Source organism: Nymphaea colorata, chromosome 8 (assembly GCF_008831285.2).
Source record: "Nymphaea colorata isolate Beijing-Zhang1983 chromosome 8, ASM883128v2, whole genome shotgun sequence".
NCBI lineage: Eukaryota > Viridiplantae > Streptophyta > Magnoliopsida > Nymphaeales > Nymphaeaceae > Nymphaea > Nymphaea colorata.
In genome coordinates this window covers 16,308,246-16,329,715 of record NC_045145.1, presented here as the reverse complement: position 1 = coordinate 16,329,715, position 21,470 = coordinate 16,308,246, and the positions used below count along the sequence as shown (strand labels likewise).

Here is a 21,470-nt window from a genome sequence, read left to right as displayed (position 1 = left end):
ATAACTTAACTAAAAATAAAATAAAATTGGCATTGGATACTTTTGAATGGGCCACCTATTTGAATCGGGCCATTCACACCCATTTTGATAACATGGTTCACAGGTGCAAAGTAAGAAAACTTTGGCTAAAGGGCACTAGTTAGATAATTTTAAATTTTTAGGAACACCTGTATGTAATTAAGAAAAACTGCCATCAAGTTTCAACATTTAAAAAAAAAAATGTCTTACGTCGGACGGTCTACATTTGACCTAGAATACAGCGTATCTTTCTCATTGCAAGTTATATTTTGAGGGTCAGAAATTATCGATACAAGATCCTGGTTAAGATATCGATGATCGTCGTAGAAACCCAAAATCCTTTCTTTTTATAGGAAATGACTTTCTAAAAAGGGGTTTCTAGGAAAAGATAAACAAGGATCATGGTTTTGCTGGCCTCTTTATGGTTTGTTTGAACCATTGGTCAAAATTGTTAAGAGTTGTGAGGGAGGTTTTCTAGTCGGATTTGCACTTCTTAGATCGAGAACAGTGTCCGATGATGTTGGTGATGTCTCATGGAAGGTGGCTATTACATGATCTTCCATGGCGATTATATGATGATTAGGATGACTAAGAGAGTAGTGTTATTAATAGTGTTGCATGGTTATCTTCAGTTTTAGGTGAGCAAGATGTGTATTTCATTATAGTTCTCTTAAAGCTTAAGCCCCCACCTTTTCTTGATTACCTTGTGGTATCAACCTTTTCTTGATTACCTTGTGGTATCAAGACTGCTTTGGTGTTTCAAAATGACATTCATGTGATGTTTCAATTTGCATGTACTATCATCTCTTTTTACAACATAGAAAATTGATGTCATGGGAGTTTGAAATGAAAGTTGGTCGCCTAGCAACATCTGCCTCATCCATTGCACCAACTCCCTTTAAGATGCATGGTCATTTTCAGTTGTAAAACTATATCTCTAAGTATGAAGTCTAGTTAAACTTGTGTACAAAATTATATACAGGCAGTGGCGGAGTTACCCTGGGGCTGGTGTGGGCAACTGTCCACCCTAGCTTGTGTTTATTTTATCATTTGTTTGACTAGGTATAACCATATAGGGTACCTACACCAGACCCAGACCCAGGCTAATGCATTGTAGCTTTATATGCACTTAATCCATTGCAATAACAAGATGAATTAGTAAGTTTATATATAAAAAAAAAGTAGAATTAGTAAACCGGATATGTAAAAAAAGTCTATATGAAAAATTGTAATTAATAAAAAAAAAGTCTATATAAAAAAGTCTATGTATGAAATGCCTTTTTTTTTATGATATACCGGATTTGTTATGAATTAGGGCTCTCCTTTGTTTACATCTTGGTGGACCTAGCTCGTGGAATTGGGTCAAGTTAATTTAATCGTGTGTAAAGTTTGTTGTTACTTTAGGACCTGATATCTTTAGTCGTGTTGTAACTTATATAGATCTATCTAAACTATTTTTCTTCCTTTATTAGTAAAGGAAGGAATTCAAGTCTATCCAACGACACGGTAGCCATTTCATACATGGGTCGGAAGCAACCAAATATCAATGCGACTCCAAATTCTTTTGGCCAAATTAGTAAAGAAATTTGGATCACATGAGAGGTGTCGGCACCGATTAAATTTATCTGCCGCCGGTGGTTTTCCCTTTCCTTTCAAAAAAAAAAAAAATGGCGTTCCGGTTTTGAGCGAAAGGATTTTTCCCTTTGGAATTAAGCACCTAGAGAAACCATGTTCCAAAGAAGAGTTGTCAAAACACATTTGGGATTACTTAAATTTGAAACATTGTTTTCGTGTTGCTTCCCAAACATGAAAACCATGTTGTCAAAACAGTTTGTTGTCACAAAACAATATTTTTGAAGGTGTCATCAAACGCAACTTAGAATTAGGGTGAAGTTCATGCTCGATTTGACCACTCTTTTCAATCGTCTATTCCTCCCTGGTTGAGGGGTTTTTCTTTTTTCTTTGAAAAGGATACATTTTATGTTTTACTTAGGTTCCGAAGTAGACCCACAGAGGAAAGAGGTAGCTTTGACATCTGGGTTATCCCCTAGCTAGGATGCTTTTAGTCATTGGGTTGTTGAAGATTGACTTGAATGTAATACGAGCTTTCGAAAGAATTTTCATTTTCATTATATATGTAGAAAGATGGGTGGGAGAAGACTTGACCTGAGTAATTAATAATGTATCTCTATCGTGTGAAATGCCAATGGCGAGTCCACAAGAATGGTTTTGATGCACGGTACGTGAAATGTCTAGGAAACGAAGGATGAGAGGAAGAAGAACGCTAGAGACGGAAACTTACAGAGAAGAAATTTCTGGTGTTCTTCTATTTGAGGACGCTCCTCATGAGTGTAGACCTGGTGAAAGCAAAAGAGATTTAAGGGAATTTCAATTTCAACGAATTGGATTTGGTTTCAAAGACTGATACCAAAGGGGGTGATTGACGCAGTGAAATTGGGTCGAGCTATTCGAGTCCTTCCAACATCAGCGGCCTGCGTTTTTCGAACTCAGAACCAGGGAACAAAACTAAAATGAATCCTTCGAAGAAAACCATAGAAGATCTGGAACATCGTGGCCTTTGATAAGTCGTCCCCATGGCGGACGTGGGTTATGTGGTGCGCAGCTCCTACTATTCTCGCGTCTCACCAACGCAAGCATCTTGTCCATTTTCTTCGACTTTACCACGTGTATCGCCTACAAGTTCCGCCTGTTTCTTCGTGTTAAACGCCGGCGTCGCCCCGGAAGAAGCTCCCCTGTTTCGCTTGCTCGGCCACTTCCGCTTCTCCTCCGAAGCGACGCTCGCCTCCCGCCGGTGGCCGGTAAGCGTAACCACCCTTCAACCGCCTCTTCCTCCTGTCGTCAAGATGGCCGGTTCGACCAATGAAGCTCTCTCTGGCTCGAGGTCAGACCTCCTGTCCTTCCTATTTACGCTACCTGTTGAATCGTCGGTATTGGCTTCTTTTTTGTCGTCTTTTTGTCGAGTTGCTTTCTAGGACGTTTACGACTTTTGTGGCTTTTCTTTTTCTTGGGGATCATGCTCATGGTGTGGTCTCTTGTTTGCAAGTGGATTATGTGGAAAGTTCAGGCGGAATAGGACCTCCGGGATTGGCTTCATTCAAGTGATGAATGGAGTGCTACGTTTGAAACCATTCCCTTTTCTTCTGGTATCTGCAGGTGTGCGCCTGTCGACGACGAAACGGACGGCGAAGTTGGCGCCATTCCTTCCAATGTCACCGAGATCGTGGTTATCCGCCATGGAGAGACAACGTGGAATGCTTGTGGGAGAATTCAGGTGATTCCTGCTTTCTTATACTATTCGGATCCTTTCTGTGAATGCCAGATGACTACTATCGTTGTGATATCCAATAAAACAATGTTTCTCGCAAAATTATGAGGCTCAACCCCGATGTGTTGCATAAACCCTTTTTACATATTTCACTCTACGATTACCCTGTTCCTTATAACCAATAAAACGAAGTTTCTCGCATAAGGATTCTAGCGCTTGTACACACACACACACACACGTATACATATACATATAAGAGAGAGCGACAGGGAGAAGCTACACTACACACCTTTTGGCAAGAGAGAGTGAGGATGCGCTTCTTTTAACAGGAGAAGGAATGAAAGATTTTAATTATCAATGCTGTACTGTATGACTTGCAGATCTGAAATATAAATTGTGATTGCAACGTTTATTTTGTGAACACCGGTTATTTGGTTAAACAAAATTCGCTTGTGCATGTTTAAAAATGTAATGTCAATCAATGGACTTTGCTTACGAAGTTTACATATGAGTTTTACATTTTCTCATTGAAGGAGTTGGATTTGGAGCATATTTTTCTGCTAAGCAAGCAACAATATAACTTAAACCTCACCCGCAATATTAAAAATTTGCAACTTACCATTCCTTTCCTGTGCCACAAAGTATTAAGGACAACGGACAATCAACATAATTTCCTTTTTTGACATAAAGTATTAAGGACAACCGATAATTAACATGTTGTACACATGCTTACTCAATCCTGCGCAGCATACAATAGTGATGCAGATTTAACTTGATTATGCAATTTATTGTTAAAATTGAGGTTTCAATTCTAGAAACTCCAGGGTCCTTTTCCAAACTTGCTCCTGCCATGTTAGATGTGTTTTTCCAAATCAAATATACTTCTTTTTTTTTCCTTCGCTTCAAAATTGCTGTTTCTCTATCGATATTTTCCTGATTAGTTGTTTCTATTGTTTCATTAGACTCTTTTGTAGCTCATTTTTTTCATTAGCAAATAATGGTTTCTGGCAATGTCATTCTAGGGACATCTGGATTCAGAATTGAATGATCTTGGAAGAAGACAAGCAATGGCTGTGAGTATGAGTTCCAGTAAGTGGGAATGGTTGTTATGCTTATTGTCTAATGCATCTTTTCATATTCTTATGCAGCTCAGTGAAAGACTATCGAAAGATCCCATGATTGCAGCAATATACGCATCTGATTTGAAGCGTGCTGCAGAGACTGCCAACTTGATATCAAAAAAGTGTGAGTCAGTTGAGGTACTGTAAAATTCAATATTCTAAAACTTGTTTGCTAATACTGTAAGATTGACAAAAAAATGTGCGGCCTGTAACTTATCTGAGTCGCATACAGGTGAACTTAGTATGCTGGAGATGTCATGACTATCTTAATGAGCTTCCACAAGTACTAAGGATTCACATTTGCATGCAACGCATAATGAAGCAACTTTTACTGCCAAAAATGTATATACCAACCCATGCATGGCAAACCTATATGTTGGAAAAGGTCAAAATCATGCATATACTAATGAGTAAATTTTTATTGTAGGTTATACTAGATCCAGGACTCAAGGAAAGGCATTTGGGAGACCTACAAGGTGTAGTGCTCCGTGATGCTTGCAAAATTGCTCCAGAAGCGTATGAAACATTTGTTTCATCGAGGACTGATCTTGAGATTCCTGTAAGTTTTGTAATTTAGCTTCATCCATGAATATGATTGCTGAAGCACATTCTTTCACATGCTATGCGTATTTTAGAGTTATACATTTAATTGTAATGTCGAGGTTTCCATGGGAAAGAATGACCATGAACAGAATTACCAACTTCAATGTAACGCAGATTATGTGTTCTGTTTTTAGACGCACAGCGACCTTCTGCTATTTGGCCATGACTTTTATTTGAAAGTCTGCCATATAGTGATGACTAATCATGTTTCAAGACAAGCATGTAAAAGGACAGATTTTACTTCCCTGAAAAATCGAATTTTTATTTTTTAGATGCCATTACAAGAACAAAAAAAATTTATAAGCTACTTCCATCCAATTCTTTTGCCAATTCTTGGGTTCTTTGAATTATGGGAATTGTTCTATTCAATGACAATGAATATCTAGGAATAGCTTTAATGTGTTTTTAGGGTGAAAATAATGAAAGGACTTTTCGCACCAGCCATTTGACATAGACTGCAAATGGTTTTACAGTGATTATGACAAGTTTTTTATATTTCTGTGTTATGCTTAATGTTTTTCACTGCCTTCCATGCACATGAGAAATACAAAATTTGGATGTTTATTGTTGTGCATGTAGCTAATCTAGTATAGTTATGTCGTCGATTTATAGCTGCAGCAGAATAGGAAAGGTGATCATAGCCTATATCATGTACGACCAAGTCTTTAACGATGCTGAGCATATACTATGAAATGCCTCCTTCTTCCAAGACCAAAATATAGTACAAATCTGTTTACCTGTTTAATATGCTGCCTCTTGTTATCACCTTCAGTGAGTTAAATGGTGGTGAGTCTGCCAGAAACAAATCCTGAAACTAGTTATTTGAGAAAGGTAGGATATGAGCAAAAACATTCACGAGTGCAGGAGTGGCTATTGAGTGCAGAGTGTATTTCCAGTCACAGAAGGTGGGGACGACCTTGTCAGCCATTTGAATACGGATTGAGCCCATGCACGCCTGATTTAGAGGGATCTACACTTTAAAATGCACATGAGTTCTCTGAATGGATAAGTTCTCCAAAAAAGTTCAATAATATTTTATGATTGAAGTCTATGTGCTTTCTTAATATGTATGCTGTGCAGGAATAGGAAGTCGACTAGGTTTTAAACATTTGGCTTAATCCAAAGGTTCTTTCTTCTTATTTAGGGTGGAGGTGAAAGTGTTGAACAATTCCATGACCGATGTATATCTGCCCTGGAAAGGATTGCAAGTGGTCACTTAGGTAAGAATGCCCCACAAAACATACTAGTAAAATTTATCTCCTTCAATAACTTGTATTGTATATAAAAGTGTTTCCTGATTATACATTTCTTTTTGGTGGATGTGAGTTATAATGTATTTTTCACTGCAAGACAATTCCTACGGCTCCTAAAATTCATCTCATTGTCAATCTAAATTAGTTTCATGCTTTCAAGGTCATCCTTTTTCTGAGCTTCTCCCTCATCCCTATACTTTGTGCTGCCTTTCTGAAAGCTTGTCCATGCAAATAGCTATAACAATTGTATTTGGAAGAGCCTGCATGTCAAATACATCACCACCAAAATTCCTAGGAGTTTACTCTGTGGCCTTGATTCTCTTTTTCACAGTGGCTTCATGGAATATCACAAATGATGTATCGAAACCATGTCAATCAGGACTCTGCTTTCTCAATGATGTCATTGTCCAACGTAAATTTTGGCCTCTTGACGATCTGTTTCTATATTATTCATATTATGGGTTGGAAAAAACATAAATCAACATAGATCTGAAGATCATCGTGTTTAAGAGTTACTGTTTTGCCCATAAAAAACAAGAGAAATATACAAATTTGCAAATGCACCTAAATTTTCTCGCACAACTCTTCAGCATTCATGGGAACAATATTCACCAACTGACTTTGATATTATTGCAAACAACTGATTTGGATATTAATGAAGCATAAAATTTTAATATTATTTGGTATAGCTAAAGAAACTATCGCAAACTAATCATCATCGGAATCTGTTTATATCAAGTGCATTTTAGTCCTTTTACTGGTAAGTTGTTTATACTTTATAGGCTAAGGTTTATTTGACGGTTATTAGGGGTGTCTTTTACAATATCGAAATGTTAGGTTTGTTCTTTATTATTGTCAAACCTTTTTAGATGTGTTCTTCAAAATTCGTAGGGCGCTTGTGTCTCCATTCTCAATTCCTCAAAATTGTGCCGATTGTCATCTTTCAGGGCAGCGGATAGTAGTTGTGACCCATGGTGGTGTGATAAGAGAATTCTTCAATCGTGCCGCCCCCAGGGGATCCAGGCGAGGGAAGATACTCAATGTGTCTGTCAACGTCCTTCGCATATCTGACAAAATGGAGTGGAGCATCAAAAGCTGGGGAGATGTTAGCCACCTGGATGGCGTTGGATATCTTGGAAATGCTTTTGGCGGTGACAGGACGTCTGGGTAGTCTTAGAAAGGGAGATACTGTGCTGCTACCTAATAACAGCGTAATAAATTCTCAGTGATATGCACCGTTAAGAAAGATTGTGCTATCACACTCAACATATTCTTCATGATGGATTATCTTTGTTTGTATAAGCAGGGAAGATGCGTAGTTCATGTGACTCGCAATTTTTCTATACATACTAGTTTTAGTAACCTTGTGGGTGAGCCTATCTGTAAACTGACAACATACACATGCGGACCATTGGATCATTAAGAACGAACGCCTGCGTCACAGATTTATTGCACATACATACCTGGAGTCGAGTCATCTCTTTTCTTTCCTTGATGAGATTTAAAGTAACCGTCCTAGTGAAACCATTTTTAATGGATGGGCAACTTTAGCCACCTTTCTTCTTTCTAACATAGTTTCTTTGGTTTATAACTCGGTAGTTCGTAATAGTTTTTGTTCATGTTAAAGTTGGTAACTGATAGATGATCTAGACCGTGAAAGTTGTTCTGGTGAGCTGAAAGACTGACTGCGAGGGCTGAAAACAAATCAACAGTCTGCCTTGATAGATTTTGGAGGTAGCATGTATCTTTGCCTCGTTCCTGTATTTCGCGTTTAGAGTCCGAACGCTTCGCTGCAGTTCGTTTTCAAGATAGGCTGCTATAGTGGGGATGTTATGGTGCCAAAGGCAATATGTTGGGCCTTCATTTGCAGTTGTTGAGTTTGTGTGGACATTCATGTTGAATTCTCAAATTATTTCTCTTTTCGGCCTACATCCTGAAACCATTTTCCTAGAGATTGTACCACTGCAATCTCTTGATAGTGTCTTTATCTACAAATTGTTTTAACCACAAATCGTCCTGTACAGGTTCCTTTAACCCGTTTTTTCCCAATAAAAGGACAAGAAATTCCACCAGCATGTTGCATGTAGAACCGTCTACAAAATAACACTTTTTATAAACATCTCTGGCGCAATATGTGGTACCAAGTGTTTTAAGCATTTTTCAGGCTTCGGTTTGGCGATCCGAAACTTTAAGCATTTTTATCATGCACAAATGAAATACCATATTTTAGCTTATTCATTTGCGAATGGTTTCACCATGTTCCGCAACAGAAGGCACATTTAGAATTCAATATATACCTGTTGCCAGTTTGTGCGTCATTACTGCCTACACAACAACGCAAGTGAATATTGATGATTAGCAAAAATTAAAATAGAACGGAACCACTGGAAAGTGGTGAACATATACACCATTACTGAAAGCCAAAACAACGGTTGAACGGGTGCTGATCTCACCCCTGGAACACCAAAACCGTTCCCAACACCAACCCCAATTTTACAGTGTAAATCCAGTCAATATGCTGGATTTTGAACTGCTCACGCTGAAAAAGGAAAAGAAAAAAGGAATTACCCACAGAATGACGACATATTTTCTCATCACAATCAAAGAAGATTTCACATTAACCTATTCCAATTTGTCGTGCAGCAGAAGGATGGTAGACCAAGCTAGCTGTTACATGGTGCCAGGCTTGAAGTTCTGAACCCCCTGCTTCTTGGAACTCAGGAAATTTGAGAACATGGTTGGCCCATAGCTGCTGTGTGGTGACACCTTGCTTAGACGGAAAGCCCTGGTTGGGTACACAGATAACTGACAATGTCTTGACATGCCAAACTGCTACGCTTTGGCAAAAGACCGTGATGACACACCATGCAACAGTTTAACAAAACCCAGGAAACTAAGTTTCCCATCTGCCTGTCTGATCCAATCATGGAGAACCGTGTGCACTGGTGCAGCAGGAGCAAGACCAAGTTCCTAAAGAAAAGAAAAACAGCATTAGCTTCCACCATATTAAATTTTACCGTGAAACCAAAAAAGAGTTCATTGATGTCCATGTATATTCCCTCGCAAGCAAAGACTTGTGTGCTACGATATTCATTGCAAAGACACCCTTGAAGGTTTTAAAAAAAGATCAAAACTCATTTTCCAATTCCAAATAATATAAAATGAAATTGATGCATCAGTTGCTAAAAGGAGAACAGTCAATCAAGGATTCAGCATCAGATATCTGTAATTTAATAAATACCGTTGCAAGCTCCTCAATAACAAGCGCTCTGTTCCCGTCCTTCTCAAAGAGCTCGTACGCACTGCGAGCATGTTGCTCCCATCTATCAAGTCCTTCAAGCTGATGCACGCTTATTGCAGCAGCACAGAACTCTTCAAAATCCATTTTTCTATACTGAAGAGCACTCATCTGTAGTAACGATGTGGGAGTTCAGTCAGCCAATATTATTCGCTAAGGTATTCATGTGAATCAAGTGATAAATCCAAGCACAATCACATTCTAGATAATCAACATACTGAATTTACAAATTCAAGGACACGGGACTCCTTCATTGCTTCTGTTGCATGCTTCGACAAAGCCTGTTCAAAAAAAGCAGCGAGAAATATGAATCCTCAAAATAAATATAACAGCATTACCCAAAATCTTTTCGTAAAGCCTATGATGAGAAAAGAGGACAAACCATCCGGATATTATCCAGGGAAATGCATCCATTTTTGTTTGGCTCCAGTAGCGTAAACTGTTCTCTCAAGTAATAAACCTCATCAACCGTCAGGGTCTTTGACAGAGCCTACCACAAATAACGAAAAGGGTCAGCACATCTGTGATCTAACAGAAAGTCAAACAAATACATTCCTATGCACATATAGCATATTCATATAAGAAAGGACTTCTGTATATCAAGCACACATTGCAACAGATAGCCTTCCTTTTATGCTGGTCTTGCACTGGAACTGAACTCGATTTTTCCTCTGATCAAGACAATCCAATACAGGATGAGACTCCATTTTGCAGCAGGACACAAGTATCTGGGAGACCTTCTTCAGCCTTAAATGCACCCCTAAGATCTTGGTTCCATGCCTCAGAGTTGGCTATCAAAATCCCCTCTCATATGCAAAGAAGCACTGTTGTCATCACCAACATAGCAGGCATATCCAGCTGACAAATTTTGACTATACTTTCCACTAAACAAGCAACGAGGAAGGGACCAAATGAGGACTATGCAGGGCATTGAACGTATCATCAGATTGCATGCCATGACAGTTTGTATATCGTAAATAAACAAATATCCTCTGACAACACTATAGAGTAGACATACCCTCAAAGCTGCCTTGCGTAGTGATGATGAGCGTAAATAGGCCTTAATCAGTTTGAATACTAGGACATCCAATGGTACCTTTGCATTGTTGTAATTTCTGATCCAGGGATGGCCTGCGGAAAGAAAAACTCAGCGATATGCATGACAGAGCTATTATGCAGCTCGTAGCTACAGAACACTCACTCAAAGCTTGAGCAGCTGACATTCGCTTCCGCAAATCCTTATTCAATAACCGCCTCACAAAGTCTTTCGCTTCAGAAGATAATGATGGCCATGGTGGTTCATCAAAACTAGGATCAGCTTTTAGGACAGCCCGAAAAATACCAGATTCAGTTCGTGCCCAAAAAGGACGGCTCCCACAGAGGAGAATATAAGCAATTACACCAATGCTCCAGACATCAGCCTCTGTACTATAAGACCTATGTAAAACTTCAGGTGCAACATAGTATGCACTTCCTACTATGTCATTCAGCCTTTCCTCTGCAAAACAAGTTTCACAATTTGTTTACCATTCCAATAAAAGAAATTAAAATGGCAATTGAAGTGGAGTCAGGTACCCAGCAATGCTAGTAAGTTAAGTTAACCTGGCTTTACAAAATCTGATAATCCAAAATCTATGGCCTTCAACTGAGAGTTTTCATCCTTTGTAGTGAAAAGAAAATTCTGCATCAAAAAGAAACCACTGTTAGAACGGAAACATACGAGATGTTTAGTGTTCAGTAAATATGAACGGAATGAGAAATTCAGATGTCCAACATTGAAGACAAGGATTCTCCATCTGTGATACGAATGGTGGAGGCAACATAAAACTGGGCAAATAGATCATGATTCAACCATCTTTACTTATGCTGAACTCGATTGGGAGGGAGAGAGAGTTGATATGGCAGAACTTTCACTCTGATTTTACCTCTGGCTTGAGGTCACGATGAACAACACCTTGGAGATGGCAAAATGCCACCACATTTAGAATCTGCACCATAACAGCCTTGGCATCATCCTCAGAGTATTTCCCACCCCTATCAAGCACAAGTATTTGATAGTGTTAGGCTAATATAGTTCAAAAGGTATAAAGAAATTTCCTATTATATTTTTTGAGTGCCAAGAGACTCAAGACCTTCTTTGTTTTAAAAAAAGTACTATTACAAATATATAGACAAGGAATAGCAATCCTGCTTGAATAAACCAGAGTCAAAAATAAAGAATAGAAATAATGTAACTTTTGTGCATAAGAAATAAGAACTTAAGCACTGATCTATTTAAATTATTCGTCTCCTTATAATGACGAATGATTAAAAACCTAAGGTTCATAAGGAGGACACCCATAAAGGTCTGCATACAAATTGCTGGAGTCTGCCTAAAAAACAACCACCGACTCACATATGACAGTGGGCATCATAAAACGCTACTGTACCAAAGGATCTCGGATCACACAGGATAAGCTATCCCACATCAGAATTTAGAAAAAGAAAATAGAACAACCCTCATTTCAACTCAACCAAAGAATAGCACATTTCAAAACAACGAGAAAAGCTGCAAATTATTTGATAATTTCTTATTTTAATATAATAGTAAAGTCAGTACCTGGCAAGTATCCTATCAAGAAGTTCCCCTCCTTCACATAATCTGAACAAGAAAAGGAAAATGTTAAGCCAAAAGACATAAGTTGGACACTACAAATGCCAGTGATCATATTTGAAGCTGCACCATATTTTGTAGTCTCAAAAATACACATTGTGCACAAACATGAAATGCATTTTTCTCAAAACGTATTTTAGAGAATTTAAGTTCTTCTGAAAAGATATGCAGCTAGAGATTTGGAAGTGCAGCTGTCACCTAAAAACCTACAATCCAATGATCAACTGATTCGTCTCTCCACCCTCTATAAAGGGGAGAGACGAAAACATGATCTAATTCCAGATGAAAGGATCCCCAACTGTGGCAGAAAAGGAAAAACAAACTCCTTTGAAGAGTATTCAGTTGTAACTTGTAAGAGCTTGAACAACAACCATTTGCTACTAATGAGGAACCAATTTTATTAATAGAAGTCAAAATGCTGCCTTTATTACACTTCACTTTTAATGCAATCTAACCTATTAAGTTTTATCAGATGTACAGATACTTTTTAAGAATATGATCTGAAGCAAATGAACCAAGACAAACGTCTTTGCTTTATCACATGTAGTCAAATAGTTAAAAACGGTTTTACCCAAAAACTCCAAGTTCAGGTATGTCCAGAACTTACTCCATTACTATGTAAACGTTGTCATGATCTTCATAAGCATCATAAAATTGTACTAGATTGCTGTGTCCTGTCAATGCTCTCAAAATCTTCACCTCCCTACGGACATCCTCAATAGCAATGGCTGTGGTCATCTGCAATATTTCAATCACAAACTTTCACTGGATGGGAAAAAGCGCAAAGGAAGCAATCAAGCCCACCATTAACAACTACTATGATGAAAAGAAGCATCATCTCATATTCATACAGCAATGAAAAACCTAAGCTTCCAAAAATGCTCGCACAGGATCACAGAGGAAATTATGCATCATGATAATGCTAGAGTCACATATACAACAAATCAGTTTAAGTAGATCTATTGAATAGGCATCGCACCGACTCTCTGCTTTTTGGGCATCTTTATTCCATCTACAGCTTCAAATTGACCAGGTCCAGGTTTTTCTTGACCAGGTTTATGAAGATCATTAGGTAAAAATGAGATATACATTTAGAAAAGTGAAAAAGTATGCATCAGATTTATGAAGGTCACAAGCAGAAAAGTCAGAGGTGCTGGATCTGTTTTGGTTGAGGTCAAAAATTATATTAACGCAAATGTCATTTCCTATGACTGCAGGGAGACAGGTTCATCAGAACAAACACCAGGAATCCAGTCTTCCAAAATAAATTTGGACAGTGTATCATAAGATCAAACTTTAGGAATAAAGATAGGGAGTTATTCAACTTGCACATTTTAGACAAGACCAAGGGCAGTTTCTGTAACTTGGTAGAGAAAATGTGGTGACACCGACAGCCTCCAGAAATAACTAAACCGAAGTAAAGAAGAAGAGTGGGAAACTTCCTTATGGAAAACTAAAACGACAATCTTAGTGCAGCAACAAGTTTAGTGCAGCAACAAGTTTATTTTTTTGACGATGGCATAGGAGAATTAACAACTAATAAGTCAGAAAACATTTTCTGCAAAAGAAATCAGCTATATGAAAGCATGAAATTGAACCAACAATTCGGACGACCACAAAGTCCAACTCAAAATCCCCAATTCATATGTTGTTTGTAGTACGCCTGAAAGATAAAACATTCATTGCCTGGTGACAAGAGAAATTAGAATACATTTTTTTGCGCCTGAACAGCCTAAGAAGGCATGCAGGATTCAGCAACAGTACAGTCCTACTAAGTTGGCCAGAATTGGAAATTTTGAAAGGAAAAGGGAAGAACCTGAATCTCATAAGCAAAGGCAGCCAGTTGACTATGATACAAACAGCGGAAAAGTTATCATATCAAATTTGTTTTTTAAAAAAAAATACATACGCCAGTCATAGAGGAAAAATAAGGAGAAGCGAGCTATATTTACTACATAGGATCGCCACTGTATGCAATAAATTCGTGTATTCATATCTGAACAAAAAATGTACATATCAACAACATTTGTATTTACTACTTGCTAAAAATGGAAATATACTACCACAGCAAAAAGGACTCTCAGCACAAAGTTAGGCAGTTATCCGCTTCACTAAGGAATCCATTACCATTTTCCGTCAACACGCAGCGTTTTTGCCATCACTGAAGAGGCGAACCAAATTCTCAAAAGCGGTCTAATGTCGGGACTAAAGTCCAATCGGTTCAAATTTTCCAATTCTTCGTAAAAGTGAACCAATTGCTCTTCCATTTCCATGAATTAAACAACCTCACGAACAAATTACTTCCCATCCATTGCAACCACCATAAAATTAACCAACGAAAAAGGAAACAGAACCCACAAGAGGGGAAAGAAAAAAAAAAAGACAAACGGAAAACAAGGCATCAAAGTCTCAAACCACGAACCTTCGCTTTGGGAATGATCTTCACAGCCACCTGCTGCCCCCTGAGCTCCCCCTTCTTGAACCTCGCCGTGCACGTATACCCGAAGTGACCTCGCCCTATCTCGTCCCCCAACTCGTACTTGGATGCGAAGTGCTTAGAAAACGCGAAGCTCTTGTCTAGCCCGTATTCCGCCTCGCTCCCCTCGGGGATCGCCACCTCGTTCGGCTTCACCGAGCCATGACGCCTGGCGAGCGCCGCTCGGATGTGCTTAGCTGGCGATGGCGGCGGGAACGGGCGCTTGAAGAACCTGCGGGGGGTTGAATTCGCGGAGGATGAGTTCTTGTTGAAGAGACGGGCGGGGCTCGGGGTGTAGAAGGGGAAGGGCGAGGGCTTGCTGATCTCCTCCGCCCGTCTCTCGCCGTTCCTCGCCGGAGACGGCAACGCAACCCCTTTCCCCACACCACCACCTCCTCCAACTCCTCCCGCTCCTACTACTACTACTACTTCTTCTGCTGAACCTCCTCCATTGAGATCACCGTCGATCGTCGGCCGAGGTTTGCCATGGCAGAGTCCCATCTCCTACCTCGCTGCCTACTCGGAATCTCTTCAAACACGAACCAGAAACCCTAATTTACTCCTATTATGAGCTCACGGAGAACTCCATTGATCCTACAAACCCTAGCTTCTCGCGGAGGAAAAGATTCAGAGACAGCAGATGGAGAGGGAGGGGGAGAGAGAGAGAGAGAGAGAGAGAGAGGATGGCTCTTTTCTCTCTCTTTGCGTCCCTCTCACCGTAAATAGGCAAAAATTAATAATTCACAAAAAAGGAAATTGTGAAACTAATCAGCAACAATTAAATAACGGCGTCAACGGCCACTCGGGGGAGACGTCGCCAACCTCTTTCCTCAGAAAATATCGCCGACGCAAAATACCCCAGATACTTTTCGTTAAATAACCTATTCTTTCCCACAAAATAACAAGAATTTAGAAACACCAAAAGCTTGGGAGCTCCACAAGAAACATGTGATATACGTAAAAAATTGTTTCACGATATGTTTTTTCCCCACTTTTATTTTTCCAGGCAACGAAAATATCGGCTCGTTAAAAAGCAAAAACTGGTTATCTTTAAAAAGTCTTCCCGGTATTCGGGAATCCAGTCCACCCGTGCTCGTTGCTCGCGCCCAAAGTTTTTAACCATGAGTCATGTAGAGGAACCGGTAACTTTTGGCAGCGGAAGACTCGGAAAAGCTAGTACCGTATCGGGTGAGCCAAAGGCAAGCCGTCGTGAGGGAAAGGATTTTGGAAGCGAAAGACTCGGAAAAGCTAATAACGTCTCGGTTGAGTTGGGAACAGACTCGCCGGGTGGTGGAGCCCAGGAAACGTGCCGAAGACGTATTGATTGAGGCGAGAAAAAGGGGGCGCTGGCCTAATAACTGCAGTCACAGGAAGGGCAATTCCGGCATTTAATGAGGTCGACCACCCCGAGCCCACCCTGGGGAACGTTACTGGTTCGAGGCTTGGGCTCGGTGAAATACCGAAATTAGCCTCGCCCCGGGAATTATCTCGAGAGGCTAAAAGAGCAGCGATATATATATATATATATATATATATAAAAAAGTGGGGCATAATCTCCAATTTTGTCTCACTCATGAGCCCACGGTGCCATTATTTGAGCTTCTTTTTTTTTTTTCCTGACCTGCGAGGTGGGCTCCGTCGTTAGAAATTATTCTTTAAACAGAAAATTTCTATTTAACGGCTTTGCCTTTTCTTTTTTTTTTTAATTCATTGGCTTTGAAAAAAATTAAAGCGGAAAAAAATGAGGGAGTAGATTTTGTTTTGTTAAAAGATATCTCCGGGTAACTCGGTAAATGGATTGACGTCTCCCTCGTTTGAAATCAATAACATTCAATGGCGTCGCCTTAACTTCGAGTTGGCAGATTTCTTTCCAAGGGAAAAGACTGATGAAGATCAAAAGATGCGATTGACCAAGCTCACCGTAACTTACAAGGGGTAGAAAAAGGTTTCACCTTTTCAAAAAAGTAGTAGTAAAAACGGAGCATCTCGGCGACACGTTTGCCACAAATTTAGGCAGGGTAGCTGGGATCCTTTACTAACTCCAGCAAAAAATGTTTTTTTTTACCTCTAGTAAATACGGCCCTCAATCAAAAAACGGTCCCAAATTCAATATTCAAACAGCTATGTATTGACGGACATTTAACAACTATTTAAGGTGCTTGATGCAGAATATAGCCAAAAGATTGGGGGTTGTTGGAAAAAGATGATTTCTTAGTTGGGGCGGGGCCCAGGAGGGCACAGAGTGGATGAGAATCTGAGCCAAAAAGGGCATATTTGCCGTGGTAAAGTGAACACATTGGCTTTATTATTCTCTTCTGGCTTTTGAGACAGCTACTTGGGCCATCCAAATAGAAATATTGGTAGCAAATAAAGGGGTCACACATATGCGAGGATGGCGATAGGAAGTTATTGGGAACCTTCCTTCGTATGGGATGGTGGCTAATGCAAACCCCACTACGCAAATAATATAATATAATAATATTATATATATATATATATATATATGTTCAAGAAACTGCTTTAGGGTTGAGTCGTGATCACTTTCACCGCTTGCTTTCCCAGCTTAAAATCTTAGGCTACTACTGCCTCTCAATGACCTTGACCCTAAGGGAAAACGAACCAACAATAGTATTCTGCTAGCCCAATTAGCTATGCTAAGCTGTTTGATGCGGCTTTTTCTCTAGCGACTTAAATTTGAATGTGAATTTGTTAAATGGGGTTTGGTCACTAATTAAGAATGAAAGTTGACAGCTAAATCCATCCCCAAGTCTCGAGAAATCAAGATCTTAACACGTCTTACTAACTAATGCAGTTACATGTAAATGCTTTGATTTGAAATAGAGTGATATGGACTTAGTCTCCAACAAATTAGTGGCTAAGACTTATGCCCGTATCGCATTAGGTCAAGTTTGGCATGCTGATATCTAATTGGAGTAGCGATGCATAGTTATGTATTTAGTTGGGTCCCTTCCTTTTCCTTCCTCTCTCTCGGTCGCTCTCCCCCCTCCCCCCCCACACACACACACATGAATAGTGTATGAAGGCAACTAATCATTCTTGCAGTTGACTGGAGAGGCGACTCCCCACGCTTGGCTGCTGCCCAGGAGCTCTTGTTTTTATGCTCACACCTCCAAAAGCTGTCCACGCTTGGGAAGAAACATGAAAAAGGAAGAGTAGAAAGAAGAGGATGAGAAGCCACCAACCAGCCTAGCTGCCTCAGTGCTTCAAAACAGTCCCCACCACTCACTGGCATGTGGGAATAGCTGTCTGTCGACCTCTTGAGGTCACATTGCTCCATCCACTTCAATCTCTCTCTCTCTCTCTCTCTCTCTCTACATATATATATATATATATATATATATATGTAAGTATGTTACCGCCATCCTGAAATGCATTGGACGGGTATAATTAAACACACTGCATGGAATGTTATACTTTGAGAGGGTGGAGTGGAAACCTGTAAATTCTATCTGCTCTTGAACACATGAAAAGCAACTACTCGATAACCATTATGAAGAGGAGATCGATTTAGAAACTTAGTACATCAACAAGATCCCACCAACAAGGACCGTCCAACCACTGTATGCCCGTCTTTTGGAGCAACGCGCACTGCTTTTGGTTGAACATCTTCTACGTAGCGTCCTTTTGGAGGTGAGCTACCTTTGAAGGGATTGTTGAAGTTTCTCTATGGCTGAAGCGGTAACTTATGTCCCATGCTCTCTCCTCCTTCTCCCTCTCTCCCTCTCTTGTTGATGCAAGGTTACCAGCACATTGCCATGACTGCAAGGAAGAAATGTGAGAGGAAACTCATCTTGCTCCCAGTTGAAATTGAAGGAAATTTTAAAGTTAAAATTTTTTTGGGTATTTCTCAGAATTCACCTACCGCGCTTTCTTTTATTTGGTTATAGAAATGCAGAAGGAAAGAGAAGGTATGAATCTCATCTCCTGTGAGAGACTGAAGCCTCAATCTCCCCCAACACCCAACCTTCTCCTACCCAAGAGTAGAGAGCTACTTAAGGATTTAGGTGGTCACATGGTACACTCTTTGCAGGTAAACAGAGTAAAAATATGTGTTATATGAATTAAGAACGAGTCATTCAATCAACTTATGCAACGATTTACAAGTTAAGTGCAAAGATCTTTTGACAAAAAAATAAAATACAACTTCAACACACACATACATATATTTATTTATCAAAGACGAAAGTTATGAACCACATGAGTACCACCGTTCATGGTCCATTCTCGGATGAAATTTCAAAAGCAGAAGATGAAAAAGAATATTCATGCAATACTGCCGGGAGAGAGGTCTCCCATCCCAATTTTATTATGGTATATCATACCTTACTAAGACCCTTACGCAGTTCAAGACCCTAAAACAGGAGAAATTAAGAACTTTCGAGCCATTTTTTAAGAATTGCTGATCACCCAAAAACTTCTCATATTTTTTCATCTCTCACTTTCAATGTAAAAGCATCTGGATATTGCTACAACCCTTAATTTTTTTTGTCTATGTCATTATTAGGATGTCGTCCATTAAATTTTACGTGATGGATTTACACACACACATGTAACAACATATATAAATTAAATAACTAATTAAGCCCATTACAATTTGCCAATAAAAATTGATAAAATCGGCTTTACACACAATGCATCCTAATCTCTTGATTAAATGTTTTCGTGTAATCGATAGTTAATGTATATAACGTTTTGTATTTTTTTTTTAACTAAAGTGAATTCAAATAAGCCCAATTTTATAGGGGCGAGCACGTTAGCCAAAGCACGCGAGCCCCCAAAAGCGTCCGTGGTTTCTGACTGAACGGGAGCGTGTTCGGTCGGCTGCCCAGGCAACAAAATCGAGAAACGAGACCAGAAAAAATGGTGCAAGTTTGGCTTAACACCAATTCTCTCAGCTCTCGAGGCAAAGAAGCTTCCATCCACTCCTCCACCGCCTTCATCTTCCATGTGATCTCGAGAAAAGTGATGGATGATCGATCTTCGCATACTTACATTAATTAATTGATTATGTGTCATGTAAGAGCTTTATAAAAGCTGAATATTAATTTTTATAAGTCCTCTTAGGCATGGAATATGAACCATATTAAACGCAATTAATAGTTGATCAGCTTGGCTCCAATAAAAAATATACATGTTTTAGTTTATTATTGAGTAAGCATATATCAAGTTGATCACCGTATTAGAAGCCCAAGAACTACTGATGATGAATGATCGTACTTAGCTCGACGACTGATTGGGATTCTCCAGAGATTCAGAAATGAACAGTAAAAACTTTTCAAAAACTTTTTACTGTTTATAAAATTTGGTTGATTTACAGGTCCAACAAACATAAATAAACCTCGATTGGAGCTACTAAGTTATTTTGACTTGTGGTTCATAATGATAGGCAGTGCTTTCAACAACCCAGAAGACGGGTTTCAAATTTTCGGGCCTTGATAAATGTGCAGGAAGAGGAATCACGAGCAGCTTTTATTGCAACATTTTTTAAAATCTTTTTCTCCAAAATATTAATTGAAAAGATGTGATCCGTGTGTTAGATTTTGTTAATAGACAATCCTTTGAATCATGCATTTTCGGAATCAACGCTTAAGAAAATCGAAAGTTCTTAACTATCATAAATCAAAGGCTTAAGATTTTTTTTTTTTCATTAAAAAAACACACACGAGTCATTAAACGTCCCTAGTTCAAAACCGAACGTATAAATCAATAAGCTACGTTTACTAAATATTTATGTTATTCGCCCACCCTCTTATACTTAAACCAACGGCAATAAAGAAAGTTACCTCTCTGTCTCTGTGCTTTTTACTTCTATCACTTGTTCGATTAGAGGTGGGACACTGTAATGTAATGCAAGTTGAAGTATATTAAGAAAGCACCAAAAACAGGATTTGCTACCTTGTGCAGAAGGTAGAAACTTTTACTCTGAGACAGTGATCGGATGAAATGCTCCTCTCATTAAACCTAGAAATCTTCCTTTATCATCTGTTTTTTATTGACAGAGCTTGCCGGTTTGTCTTCTAAACTGCCAGATAAATGGAGATACGATTCCCGCATTCTTAGATCGGCTCTGCATGGCATAGACCAGGTGGGGTGTGGCTTCATGCAGTAACAAACACGTGACAGAGTGTGGGCTCATGCTGGCAGTTGCCTACACTGGCCCCTACATAACCATCTTTTCTTATATATATATATATATATATATATATATAGAGAGAGAGAGAGAGAGAGAGAAGAGTTTAGTTGATCTGTGCCTCATAAATGTAAGAGTTCTTATAATAATGTCGTTCAACCACAAATTTCTAGCTCCAACACTGCATGGTGGCCGAGTTGGGCTAGGTTGACTGTTAATAAAACAACTTCAGCTGCCCATCTATCAAAATCCAATCAAAAATTAATGCTTGTGACTAAACTATATTAGCCAAACTAATTTTTCAGCTAAATAAGGAGTGAAAATACATTAAAAAGTTTACCTCAACCAAGAAAGGAAAAAAAAAGAAAAGAAAAGAAAAATGTTTGTATTCGATGACCCCTTTTACTGAAAGCAACAAAGTTGGATCTTATGGAAAGTCCAAAACCTGATATCCCGTGCCCGGTCAACATTCTCTGACCATTAAACATCAACCGTATCAGACCAAATTAAGCCCACAGCACCTATAAGTTTTGCCCTGTCCATTATTCAAGAACTTATCTACCGCATGCACGAGCCTTTATTTATTTACATATTTTTTTAACCTCAAAAAG

General features: G+C 39.1%; 2 protein-coding genes across 3 annotated transcripts; one reads left to right on the top strand and one right to left on the bottom strand.

Moving 5' to 3' along the window:
* The first annotated feature begins 2,237 nt into the window (after positions 1-2,237).
* On the top strand, positions 2,238-7,643 carry LOC116258613 (phosphoglycerate mutase-like protein 4). Its single transcript, XM_031635843.2, has 7 exons — positions 2,238-2,920; positions 3,193-3,310; positions 4,327-4,377; positions 4,453-4,563; positions 4,853-4,984; positions 6,173-6,248; positions 7,229-7,643. The coding sequence occupies exons 1-7, from the start codon at positions 2,613-2,615 to the stop codon at positions 7,450-7,452; spliced, it is 1,020 nt and encodes a 339-aa protein (XP_031491703.1). The 5' UTR covers positions 2,238-2,612; the 3' UTR covers positions 7,453-7,643.
* A 980-nt stretch (positions 7,644-8,623) lies between these two features.
* LOC116258612 (CDPK-related kinase 5) lies at positions 8,624-15,416 on the bottom strand. Of its 2 annotated transcripts, XR_004173770.2 has the most exons (12): positions 14,655-15,416; positions 12,840-12,970; positions 12,179-12,220; positions 11,505-11,613; positions 11,182-11,260; positions 10,781-11,077; positions 10,598-10,710; positions 9,962-10,069; positions 9,798-9,860; positions 9,523-9,690; positions 8,904-9,251; positions 8,624-8,820 (listed from the first exon to the last, which is right to left on the bottom strand). XR_004173770.2 is itself a non-coding variant. In XM_031635842.2 (11 exons), the coding sequence occupies exons 1-11, from the start codon at positions 15,207-15,209 to the stop codon at positions 9,114-9,116; spliced, it is 1,803 nt and encodes a 600-aa protein (XP_031491702.1). In that variant the 5' UTR covers positions 15,210-15,416; the 3' UTR covers positions 8,624-9,113. The 2 variants fall into 2 exon arrangements, 1 of the variants encoding a protein (XP_031491702.1); XM_031635842.2 differs by having other exon boundaries at positions 8,624-9,251.
* Positions 15,417-21,470: the final 6,054 nt, after the last annotated feature.

Bases quoted from the DNA above. Each gene is read 5' to 3' on its own strand.
- LOC116258612 (XM_031635842.2), bottom strand. From the start codon at position 15,209: ATGGGACTCTGCCATGGCAAACCTCGGCCGACGATCGACGGTGATCTC. The intron at 11,614-12,178 runs GTACTGACTTTA...TGTGCTTGATAG, and splicing joins CTTGATAGGATACTTGCCAG to GGGTGGGAAATACTCTGAGG. The intron at 9,691-9,797 runs GTATGTTGATTA...TCGTTACTACAG, and splicing joins TCCTTGAATTTGTAAATTCA to ATGAGTGCTCTTCAGTATAG.
- LOC116258613 (XM_031635843.2), top strand. From the start codon at position 2,613: ATGGCGGACGTGGGTTATGTGGTGCGCAGCTCCTACTATTCTCGCGTC. The intron at 3,311-4,326 runs GTGATTCCTGCT...ATGTCATTCTAG, and splicing joins ATGCTTGTGGGAGAATTCAG to GGACATCTGGATTCAGAATT. The intron at 4,378-4,452 runs GTGAGTATGAGT...ATTCTTATGCAG, and splicing joins GAAGAAGACAAGCAATGGCT to CTCAGTGAAAGACTATCGAA.